A 12,982-nucleotide genomic window follows, 5' to 3' on the forward strand; every position below is an offset into this window, starting at 1 on the left:
AAGTTCTTCTCTGGAAAGAATGTGAAGAAACAACTTCTTGGAAGTGGGGTTGGGGTTGGGTTTTTTTGGTGGTTTTTTTTTTGTTGTTGTTTTTTTGTTGTTTTGGTTTTTTTTGAGTTTTAAGGGTTTCAGTGGTCACACAAGGTAATACAGGGACTATTTTGCTTGTGTTGCTATCATTAGCGCAAACAAAGGGGTAAAACAGTGTAACCAATCCCACCGCCCCAATGCCTGCCCACAGGAAAAAAAAAAATAAGAAGAGTGTGTTATGAAAATAAGTACTTGTTTGTGTCTGTTCCTTAGTTACTACAGAGCCTGTCTCCTAACTGTGAAAAGTCTTTCTGGTACCATTTGTAATCAATAAAATGGTAACAAGAAATCCTCTGAATGCTTAGAAATCTTAATGGTGATGATTATGGCTGTTCTCTTACTTTTTTTTTTTATCCTGTAGCTACAGTGTTTGTTTGCAACTCTGGCAATTTTGCTATAATGAAAGCTGTTTTGTGAGCAAGGAGTTATTTTTGTTTTAAATGATGCAAGCAACTCTGTGCACCACGATTTAAGAGCTTTTCCTGGAAGGGATAGATAGACTTTTTGGTAACTTTTTCCTAGTCTTGTCACCAAACAAGATTCAAGTACATATTTTGAGGCAATGAATTCTCAGCAAGGCTTTGACTTACACTGGAGTTTCTCCTGTGGTACTCATTGTAATATGAGGAGGGAGGGATTTTCAGTGTTGGCCTTAAGCATTCAAAGTGAAGGCACTGGGCTTAATCACTGGCTTCACTGTGGATAAATCGGTACTGAGCACCTTCTAAAATCTAATCGTTGCTTTGTGATGAGTGATTTGTAATGACTGAAATACCTTGTCGATTTGTCTGAGTGAAATTTTATTCTATCATATGACTACCAGTCCTTGTTTAGCAAACTGGTTTACAGTGTAAGAGAATCTGTTTATAGTTTGTTTTTCACGTCATAAAAGATAAGGTTTGGGAAGGTATCCTTACACTTCATCTAGTTGCAGACTATTTCAAAGATAAGCTTAGAGACCAAATGTAAAATTCAAAAGGATAATTCAAAGAATTGTATAAACCAGTGTCAGTAAATTAATGGGAACTGCTAAGAATGGAACGGAGAAGGAATTTTGCTGAACTGTAAAGAATGAGAGCAACAGAAAACCCAAAGAACCTGTGGCTATTAGTGTGGGTTTAGGGGTTGCAAGTTCAACAGTAAATTGAACAAAGATGATATAATCAAGTCTATGTAGTGATATATTTAGCACAGTATACAGAGATCTTCAAAACGTTGGAACTGATTCAATTTTTTCTTTATACTGACTCTGTATTCAAATGCATACCACTGTTAGTAAATACACTGCGTCTTTTGTAGACGGTGGACATTCACAAAGAGAAAGTTGCTAGAAGAGAAATTGGTATCTTGACTACAAACAAAAACACCTCAAGAACTCACAAAATCATTGCACCAGCTAACTTGGAGCGACCAGTTCGCTACATCAGGAAACCTATTGATTATACAATTCTAGATGATATTGGACATGGAGTGAAGGTAGGTGATATTGTTAAAACAGCCAAACTTGCAAATACATTGTCTTTGTATATTTTCAGAATAACCTGATGCTTTTCATGGTAATATACCAACTTCTCCTTGCCTGGATAGCGTGTCTATAAATGAAAGAGTCCTGTCCAACTTGCAGTTGCCCCTTCCTGTTCCCTAGTGCCAGTGTTTCTAAACCTTGCAAACCCACTGAATCTTATTTCTGAGGCTATTTGGGACTATGGGTCTTACTTTTTAAAATGCTTCTGAATATCTGCTTGTGTGATGCTGCTATTATTGTTTGAATCAGTTGCCAGGGATGTAGCTGGGGACTGAAAGGCTAATGACCGTCACTTTTCTGCCTGAATTAGCACCACAAAGTACGATCCAGCTGTAATGGCCACTGGTTTACTTTGAAGCTCACCCGAAGAAAGGATTTTCATAAGAAGTATTATGTGCTCCTCCTTCTTATCTCAGAGTCAGTTATACCCGTATCCTGTGACGTGCTTTGTTAAAGTGAGCTCTCTACAACTTTTGTGCCATACGGGGTTTCAGAATGGGAATATTGCTGCCAAGTTCGAAGTCAGCTGGTTCTCCCTTTTAAGACTAGGAAAAAAGGAGGAATTTCAGAGCAAAGATCAGACTGAAACACAATTGGTGGCTGTTGCATACATTAGATCAGTGTACACAACAGCCGTCATATCATGTGTGAGATTAGAGATGTAATTTTTAAAAGCACATCCTGAATGTAAGCACAGTCTCAGCAGGTGTGAGCTCATTGTTAACTTGTGCTGCCAGGAAAACAAATACGGAAATGAGAACACTGATGGTGTTAAAGTTCCAGGAGAAGAAAGGTAAATACCACAAAGCGGTGTCATTTTTACGTGACAAACTAACAAATCTGTAAACCTGCCAAGTAGGAGTAATGTAAGATGCTTCTTCCAGTCAAAGTACAACAGAATTTCTTTTGCTTGACACCTAACTTCATTAGGTTATCTGTGTTGTTCAATTTGAACTGTTTGGATAGTCATTTAAATGGCAATAGGTTGTTTAACCAAACTCTTAAAATTCAAATTCTGAACAATGTTATTTAAATGTCTTTCCCAAGCAATTTGAGTCAAGGTGTCCTCAACATCCTGTTCATTAACGTTAAACAGAAGTCTTTTTTCCCCATTTCTTACCAAAAGAGTCAACTTCAGTTTGTAACCCTAAACAGATTTAAGAGACGAGTGACTCTTTAAGCTTGATTTGAAAACCAAACAAAACCAAACAAAAAAACCCCAGCATTAATAACCACATTTTTTACCAGGAAATTACTGTCTGTCTTGTGTTAAAATCTACTGCCTATTCTTACAAATCTTGAATTTATGCAGGTCAGCAGAACTCCTTCTGGATATGGATGGAGCATATTAACCTGTAGGATTACTGTTGCTAATATTTTAATGATTACTTCTGTTCTAATGAGATTGTTTTAGAACTCATTAAAGAATAGTTTTTAATTGCTCTGCAGCACAATCTTGTTTAGCACTGGCTCTAAACCATTTTAATTGGTATCCCACTTGCCTCAATGTAGCAGAATCATATTTTGATGCAATGAATTACGTTCTTCTGAAAGAACATAGTTCATCAAATGGATGATGACTCAAATGTGTATTTGCATCCATTTGTTATGCTTGTGATATGCTTGAAACATCTTATAAATGATATTTACAATGTACTATATTTATCTAGAAAATGAAAAAATATTGTGTACTTGTGAAACAGTAAGCGGAGAACTTGATGTCATGCTATCCATAACGTGAAGATCCATAAATCTATTCCAATCAGGTTAATCCTGTGTTCAGCACAGAAGGAAGAACCACACTCTTGCTGATGGGGAGAAAGTGGCCAGTAGTGCTTGTGAACCTGTTGGTTTTGTTCTGCTTGAGTAACTACAAAATAGTTTACTAGATCTGTGGCTGGAGAACACAGAGAAAAAGAGAAAAAGGGTAGGAGCTTTAAATTTGCCTGTTTATAGCTCTTTATTGCTTGCACTGTGGCATTTTTCCCTTCAAAGAAGTATTCAGAAGGAGTTACTGGCTAAATAGCATTGAAGTTCTAGTTAGCATCAGGGTGCCTCAGTCTGCATTCTTTGTCCTCTTTCTGCTTTTTCTGCTATAGGGCTTCTCCTCTAGCACTTGGACCAGAATGATGCATTGTCAGGATAATCAGAGCTAGGGCAGCAAGCATTCATTGCAACCGCTGAAAAAGATGGCAAACTGTCTGGACAGAGAATCATACAGAAGAAAAAGGGAACATCCTTGGCCAAGAAATCCAGTATGCCATGTTGGCAGAAGTAGTAGTATAGGCACTTGAGCACCTATTCCTTCCATTCAGAAATCCAAAGCATCAGTGGATACCATCTTCAGGAAACGGTGCACTACAATATGTTTTCTTAATAGGTGAGAGAGAATTTAAGTGCCACTGTATCATTCCAGTGGTCTCTCCTCATCTTCCCTCCCTGAGGCTACAATGCTGCAAAAATCTGAAGAACTTTTTGTCTGAAACAGAGTTGCTTTCAATTTTTTCAAATGTTTGCTGAGTTACAAAGTCGTCCAATCTGTTCTTCCCTCCAAAGAGTTCTTTAGTCTAGAAGATGGGGAAAAAAAAAAGTTTGATCCATTCAAAGTGGTGTGTACTAAGGCCCTGTAATGATCAGGCAGTGCTGCTGAGGAAAAGGTCTCAGCTCACGGACGCTCTGATGTAGCTGGGCACTATGTCTGGCCAGTAGAGAAGGACCTGGTTTTCCAGTGTAGCTGCGTGAAGCAGAGACTGTTTAGGTTAATAGATCCGTGGAACTTTAAACTCAAAGACAGGAGATTTTCTAGTAAATCAGATTATGTTTGTTTTTTAATACGTTAGGGTCTATTTATGATCTAAATGGATGAAATGGAGTAGTCGCTCTGGATGCTCCACTGTTGAGAATCTGCATATTTAATATTCAGTGTTACAAAAAGTGTAGGAAATGTAATGATACGTTTAGATAAGCAGAACTGAAAACAGGTCAAACGATATTCAAATGGAAAGACTAGTATTTTTGAAAAAATTATTATGGGGAAAGAAGATACATGGTATTGTGCCAGTAAGATGTAGGACTTTTTGTCAAAAAGCTGTCACTTCGGCTTTAAAGCAAGATTTTGCTGTTGGTTAACGTGTTAATATAGAGTTTAGAAAATACTGCTGTGTGGTGCAGTATCCATATAAAGTGCTGTACTTCCTACAAGACATAATGATTTGCTCTTGATCTTTGTTCAAGACATATCTCATGGCATCAGGTTAAGAGTTAACTAACAGCATTGTCTAGAAAAGAACATGTATTAGCTTAATATTCTAGAGGCTTCTGTTTCAATGAGTTGTAAATATGCTAATGCATGTAACAGCTTAAATGAGTTCAAGGTATTGATATAGGTATTCTTTGACAGCTCAAATAAATTAATCTCTGAAGTTAATCCATCTAGATCTCATGATTTTTTCTAAAAGAAGCTGACTGTTACCACTGTAAGAACTTGAGTAAACAGTGTGCAAGCATTTGAGCATTAATTTTAAGGTGTTGATCTAAAGGCTTTGTGGTTAGTGTATATTAAAAGTCTCAGCTTGAAAGTCTTTTGTTCATGACACATTCTGCTTTAACCACTCTTCCTATGATCTACTGATACATTATTTTGTTAATGCTGAATGCTTAACTTTTTTCTTTCTTTTTCCTTTCTCTTCATATCCTGAAGTTCCAACTAACCTTTCAATGCTTTTTTTCCTTACCTCTTTTATTTGCTCCATTTATGCATTAAGTGGTTGCTTAGATTTAAGGTAAGAAACCACAGGGCTGGATTTCCATTCTTATTCTTCTGAGACTATTACACACGGGGAGATGATTAATATGAATGTTTCTGAATTAAAACAACACCTGCTCTCCCTCCTGTGTATCAGACCTTCTGTTGAATGATTTCATTGCAGATAAACATTTTGTGATATAAATTGATGTATTTATGTAACAGAGCTAACACAGTTCATTTTAAAAGCATTGTGGCAAAATATTGACTGCCTTCAGCGCATCTACCAGATCATTTACAAGGGAGGAATGTTGTGCTAACCTTGTGTAGACAAAAAGATACAGTGAGTAGATAGCAGCTGAATGAGCCTCCCCCTGTGTAATATTCTTTTTATCCTATATACGGTGTAAGTTATGATTTGATTGGGATTAATGTTTCAGTGTGAGATTGTCCAGATAATGGGCTCCAAAGGTGTGTAAAAAATTCAAATCTGTATATTATTTTTTAAAGTTGCAGTATCCATAATTTTTTCAGAAACTGGTAACACTATTGAAATGCTGTGAGGCACTCATGGAAATTTTCACAAATTTGATAGTTGTGTAATATATTTAATAACCCTTAAACAACAAGCTAAGTGATTTATTCAGCTGAATATTAAATAAACAGTGCACAAAGAACTCAGCCTGAAGTATGTCAGATTTTCAAGGATCTTACAGGTTTAAATGTTAGTAGCCTTAGCGGCTGCAGAAGTAGCAATAAAAAGCATCAAATCAATTAGACAAGCAGTTAAATGAAGTTACATGATACTATGCTGGAGTTCATAGCACATCACTTAATAGACAGGTTATAGCCTTTATTGAGTATTGTGGTATCATCATCCTCCTGAAGTGCAGCTGGTTCGGGGAAAGAGGGAACGAAATTTTATTAGTAGCAGCCACAACAGTTTGAGAGGGAACGGTATTTTAGACCATAGAATACTAATATGTAGTGTGAGTATATTAATTAAATGAAGGTCCAAGTTGATGTGAAATATGGAAAATACTTAGTCATGAAAAATGACTGGAAAAAGCTAAAACAAAATCCTGCACATTCCTGTAAAGATCACCTGTAAAACCAGGTATTACTGTAGACATCCCAATGATGTCCCTTTGGGATTGGCCAGATGGTAGTTTTAGTAAGGTATTTAAGTGTATGTAGCACATCTGATCACAATGGAAAATGTTTAATAAATGAGAGATTTCTCGCATGTAATTTGAAATTTATTGTTACATAAGTGTGTGGGGTACAGTATTTCAAGTCACATAGTGTTTAAATGCTTTTTATTTGAGAATTGCAAAATATATCCCTGGCTCGCTCTTTCTGTCCACACAAAGTGGATACTTCTAATGTTGGATATGCCCTATACAGGTTCATGTTGGATGATGTTTTTCACAGTGACCTTAAAAAAAACAGTTTGGAAGCTCCATTTGCCTTGTTGTTCTCTGCAGTTGCAGTTATAAACAAGTAATGACCATCCTAAAAAAGTTGTTTAAATTGTATAATTATAGATTATGTGTAAACTGCCATATCTTTGGCATCATCTGCAGCAATGGTAAGAGTCTCTTCAGCTTTTTAGAGAAAAATTTTTTTTTCTATTTATAAGTTTGGAATGAAAATAACTTTTTTTTTTTATAATGCCAGTTAAAATATTTTTACTAGACTGAACCTAATCAGAAACTTGATTTGGGAAATCACAATATACCAATTAATTTCTCATTGTCACAACACAAGGATTTAAAAAAAAAAAAGAAAGGTAAAAAGCTGTGCAGCACCTCTCAGTGGACACAAGTTATTCTTTAAGTCTCACTATAGTCACTGTGCATCAGCCTGAAAGAAGTAAAAGGTGGTACTAACCCTAGTTCTGTGCAAATAATAATTTTACTTCACTTAGGAGAGATTGGATATGAAGTGTTTAGCCTGCATTTATTTTTCATGGCTGCAGAGAAACCTTAGTCTTAGCTAACAGTTTACAATATTTGACTGACTGTAGCAGGGTAGTGCTTGTGTCTGGGTAGCTTAAATTTAAATTTTAAACAGATTTTTAAAAATTTCTAATTACAAGTCAGAGGAATATCTGTAGCATCTCCCATCAGCAGATCAATTGAATATGACATTGTTAAGCCTTTTTGTATTTACCAGACTTGGTTCTTCAGTTACTTCATGTAGGTGGATGTGGTAAAAACAAGTAAAGTCACTGCTGAAGCTTCTGCTTGTGGTCATTTGCCAAGATAGGGTTGAAATCTAGACATTTCACTTCCATATGAACTGGTTAATCAACTGACAAATGTATGGTTAAATCAGACACGCAGAGCAAGTATTCGAGTGGCTGAACGTTATCTGAAAAGGAATTTACTTTGAGGTAGCAGATGATGGGCCAAAAATCTGTTCATCCCCTGTGTAGTGTTAATAAGATGAAGCAAGGTGTGGGATGGTAGTTTTCGTTCAGTCTGAGGTTGTTTTTTCTGGAATCAGGTATAAAATTGCTCAAGAAGGTTGGGTAGCTGCTTGAAGTTTCTAAATGTTTCTAATTCCATGGAACATCACTGATGGGACACTCTCTCTTACTAGATTTAGGGCAAAAGATGACTCTTTTGACATCCTGAAAGTTCTAGAAAATCTGATGTGACCATAAAGCACCACTGAAAAATTTCTGGGCTGAATCCAACATTGGCTTTAGAAAGTAGCTTCTCCTGAGGTTTGATTGTGTGGAATATCTGATATTCAGGATTTTTGGAAAAAAACCCCACTTTGTTTTGGTAATTGAACTGATAATGAGATGTTCTTCAGAAAAGTAAAAATGAGGATTGAAAACTTTGTTGCGGGGCTGTTTAATCTGGAGAAGAGGAGGCTGAGGGGGGACCTTATTGCTCTCTACAACTACCTGAAAGGAGGTTGTAGTGAGGCAGGTGTTGGTCTCTTCTCCCAGGTAACTAGCGATAGGACGAGAGGCAATGGCCTCAAGTTGCATCAGGGGAGGTTTAGGTTAGATATTAGGAAAAATTTTTTTACTGAAAGAGTGGTCAGGCATTGGAACAGGCTGCCCAGGGAGGTGGTGGAGTCACCGTCCCTGGCGGTGTTTGAAAAACGTGTAGATGTGGCACTTCAGGACATGGTTTAGTAGGCATGGTGGTGCTGGGTGGATGGTTGGATCTGATGATCTTAGAGGTCTTTTCCAACCTATGATTCTAAGTGCCTTACAACTGCGTAAATACACAGTGCATTGTTGCAAATAGCTTTTGCAAGTCTGATGACCAGCTCTTATACGTGACCAGCTATGTATTTCTGCACTCTTCTTCGGTGAATTTTTTTGCTCATGAAGACATTCCCAAGAATTGAATTGAATAAACTTTCTCAGTTTTAACCAGTTTATTTCACTACAAATTTCTTATACAGTGGAGTGCTAAAGAAGCTCAATCTGTTAAATCTTTATAAAAATGTAACTATGAAGGAAATTCAGTCATATATGGGACTGTAAGAGGTGGTGTAATCACTGGGATCTATGAAAAGCTAGTTGCCAAAACTAGAAATTGGACCAATTATTCAAAAAATTAAAATGATCGTTTTCTAAGGACGCTAGTCAGTCGCATATTGTCTTGAAGCTACCACATGTTACCTTTCTAATACTGACACTGTCGCTCAGTATAGAAAATACTGGATGAAATACCATTGTACCCTTTTTAAACAGAATGGTCCATTGTGGTCCATTTCTTTACAGTTCATTTTACGGTTGTTACTGTGGAGTTGGATCTTGGAGCGTCCTCCAGGATGTGTTACTTACCAAGGTTCTCCTTATTTTGTTTATGCAGTTTCTTCCTCAGCAAAACTTCCAATTTCAGCTCCAGTGCTGACAGACTTACAGCTTTGGTAGAATACATTTGCTTTTGTAGTGCAGGTGCTTGCTAATTCACATACAAAAAGCTTCTGCAAGGTATCCAGTTAAAAAAAAAAAAAAAAAAGCATATGCAGCATCTCCCTAGAACTATTCAGTATTCGTCCGTGTAATTTCAGTAGGTAATATTTTCTACTTTTTTACTTCTGTGGGAAGAGGCAAGAAAAAATTGGAAAAATCCCTGCATAAGTTCTGCGTAGACCCTGTGCACTGCTTGTCTGTTCACCGGGTGGTCTTCCTGCTTTTAGAACAGTCAGCTGGGTTTTGGGTTTGTGTTGTTTTGTTTTTTTGTTTTCCCTGAGCTTTGTGCCCAAATCATTACTGCCTCTCTTAATATCTTTCTTTTTTTCAGCACAGTGGTTAGCTGTTTTGGCAGTTGTGAGCAAAGGCAGAGATACTCCTTTGTGTTTCTTGTTGCAGGCTCTGTTTTGCCACAGTTTCCTAAAAGAATCTGCAAGCTCTTAACTACAAACCGACCACAGAGCTGTGGGGTCCTGCAGCCCGCAGTCAAACCAACCAGCACCAGACAGATGCATTCCATGCTTTCACCCTCTAATTAAACCAGGTGCACCTGGATAGTTCCAGCTGTGCGGAGCTAGGGGAGCCATCATCAGAAACAGTGCAACTTCTGGCACATTCCAGTTTACTCCAGAAAACGGATTTTTGAATGTAAATGTGACCTTGAGTTCTAGTGGTTGCTTCGGATTTTAGGAGTTTGTAAGAGGGATGTGTGTGGATGAGGATTTGTGAGTGGAAACTATCTTTACAACCATATGTGCAAAATGGAAAAGGCAACAGAGTAAAGTTTTGCAAGTGGGGGGCATTAATGGGTTTCCTTTTTTTAAATTTTTTTTACTTCTCCTAGTAGAAGTCATCCTAGAAGGGGACAGTTGGAAATATTACAGTGTTTGTATCTCAGCTGAAGTTGCAATTTGTATAGTTTCAAATTTTCTTTTTTTTTTTTTTTCTTTCCTCAAGGCAGTCTCTAAACATTTTTAGTGTCTTGCATGATATTATTTCCACAGATCTGTCCATTTTGATCAGAACTGTTGGAATAATTTTATATTCTTCATTTCTCTTCTGTGATTATATGGCCATAAGTCAAAGGGGAAGTTACTCAGATAGGGTTGTTTAACTTGCAGTAGCCGATCCTAAAGCCATCGATCCTGTCAGATTTGAAGACAGCCCTGTAAACTTTAATTACTTGCTCTTTCAACATTTCAATTTCTTGTTGAAAAGTCCGTTTGAAATACAGCCAGTGACAGTGCAGTGAGTGTTTAATTAAGGTGGGCAGGTTTTGTTTGTTTGTGGTTTTTTTGACAACTCAGATAGGAAGGTGGGTGAAATAGGCGTCTTTAATGAAAAGAGAAAATACAGGGGGTGCTGCAACTTTAAAAAAAATGTCAGATTTTGTGCTATTTCTTAATGTTCCGTGTATAGAATAAAATAAACTTCATTTTACGCTTTCCCTTTTCCCTTCAAGTAGTTGTAGTTCAGTGTTTACCTCATCCCTCATTTGAATTAACTTTAGATTTCTTCTTGCTTAGAGTTGGCTTAAAGGACTTTATAGTGCTGTGCAAATAAATTTTGTCTTAAATTGATATTACAAAGTACTCTTGCACAACTAAATCTAAACATCTATTTTTGAATCTGACAAAAACCAACCTTCCAACGATTGGTTTTGTTTTCCTCCCAGCAGACTGAAAATGTGGTAGCACTGGGATTTTTAGAGCCAGTGGATCAAGTTTCAGTGGATTAAGATACTGTATATGTTACTCTTTACACTGTTCTCAATATTTATAAATTCACAGATCTAAACATTGCCAGGGTTTTAGGCGAGCTGTTATAGTCAAATTTTAAAGGAGTAATTTACCTTTAATGATGTTTGCAAATACTCTTAATGCCTTGATCGCTGTGCCTTTTTTACATGGGAGGTGCGGGCAGTCGGCAAGATTTACATTTTGGAAATAAGAAACACTGTGAAATAGAGCATGACAGGAGCAACAGAAAAAGGAATGTAAGAATACTTATTTAGGTTTGTTGAATATCTCTGTATCTAAGCAGTAGTTTTAGCATTTATAAATCCAAGCTGTTTAACAGAGTCTTGTAAGACCACCACGTACTGATTCCTGTAAGGGTGCATGCATTGAGAGAATTATGCTTGGCTGGCAGTACAGATAAGCAAAATGCCTATATTGGTAACAATTGTTTATGATTCCTAGATTGATCAGTCAGGAATGCAGATGAGTTTTTTAAAGAAGTTAGAGTACATTCTTTTATATAAATGTTACTTCGTTAGTATTTTAACTTGAAAGAGGGGGAGGGGACAATTGCCATTACATCACATCACGTCACTGCTATATATTTTTCTCCCCATCCATTTATTTATTAATTCTTACAGATTAAATTGCCACAGATTTGGTGAGGGAAAGAAAGTACATCTTTGTATTTTTCTCCAGATAGCTTTCTCTCTATGTTTACAGATACATAAATAATATTTACTATAAATATGATCTTAAAAATTTTTGATATTGTAATGTGAAAACATTAAAACATTAATGGATCATATTTGGAGATTACTTTGACTTCTCATTATTTGTATGAATTACATTCAATTGTGGCCTATTAGATAAACCTTAGTATTTTTAAAGAATATTAAAAATTTTTTTTGTAAATTTCCCATTCATTAGTGCAACCAGTAATAACTGCCTTTATCTCAAAAGGTGACTGGGAGGTTTAACAAAGTTAGATACAGTGTCTGTGTTGCCAGTGATTTAATGTTTATGTGATAGCCTAAAGGCAAATTCACTTTTTGTGCATACAATTTTTACAAACCCTATGTAATAAAGAGTCCTTTGAGCGCAACTCTTGACTTCTAGCAGAGTGGAAATTGGATATAAAATGCATGGCCTCTCAATTTTTTTGTTTGTTTAAAGCTTCCCCTACTTAGAGTTAATTGCTAAAGGCTTCTCAGTGTCTCTCCCCCTAGAAACTGAGCTTAGAAGGCCATTTTTCTCCCCGTTCTTTCATGCAGGTCAGCACACAGAATATGAAGATGGGTGGGCTGCCTCGTACAACACCACCCACCCAGAAGCCGCCAAGTCCACCGATGTCAGGAAAAGGAACTATTGGGTAAGTGCAGTTACCGAGTGTGTAAATGGCTTTGGTGAACAAAACAGCAAAAAGGAAAGGTACGTTCTTTTTCTGTAGTGTGGGTTTGGGGGGTTTTCTTTTGTGTTTTTTGTTTTAACCATTCACAAAGATCAAGAGGTGTAATACCCACATCCTCTTTCACTGATTGTGTTTATATACCAGTTAGCACATTTATGCCAGAAGACAGTGGGCATCATCAGCCTTTCCCAACAGGAACCTTTTTATCATTACAGAACACTTACAACTACATGCTTTAGAGTAAAAAGTCATTAACTGTGTGGCTTTGACAGGTGGTGCTAAACAACTGGAAAATTAGTATGTGGCACTGTTAATTATTTGTGCTGTGTGTGATAAAAATACTTAAGTCTATGAAATTGACTTTGACCTTAGGAAAATGTGTTATAACTGGGCTGAATGCTGTTTGTTGATATGTGATTATGTATAGATATACAGACCATGGTGCTTTATTTTAAAACAAGATATTTAACACAAGAAGGGGATGTGCAACACAGAGTTTATGAACAAGAAAAGCATCTGGAGA

The 12,982-nt window shown here is 36.8% G+C and overlaps 1 protein-coding gene across 8 annotated transcripts in view; it reads left to right on the forward strand.

Moving 5' to 3' along the window:
- Positions 1–12,982, forward strand: part of ABI2 (abl interactor 2) — an 80,042-nt gene that overhangs the window by 43,881 nt on the left and 23,179 nt on the right. For 4 of the 8 annotated variants that reach the window (XM_075429650.1, XM_075429652.1, XM_075429654.1 and 1 more), the window contains exons 3-5: positions 1,390–1,566; positions 5,380–5,397; positions 12,323–12,420. In XM_075429650.1, the coding sequence (XP_075285765.1) occupies positions 1,390–1,566; positions 5,380–5,397; positions 12,323–12,420 (293 nt within the window). The remainder of the gene's footprint in view (positions 1–1,389; positions 1,567–5,379; positions 5,398–12,322; positions 12,421–12,982) is intronic. The other 4 variants (XM_075429653.1, XM_075429651.1, XM_075429655.1 and 1 more) reach the window with 1 other exon arrangement.

The sequence above is a fragment of the Opisthocomus hoazin genome, chromosome 9, assembly GCF_030867145.1.
Source record: "Opisthocomus hoazin isolate bOpiHoa1 chromosome 9, bOpiHoa1.hap1, whole genome shotgun sequence".
In the NCBI taxonomy this organism is placed as follows: domain Eukaryota; kingdom Metazoa; phylum Chordata; class Aves; order Opisthocomiformes; family Opisthocomidae; genus Opisthocomus; species Opisthocomus hoazin.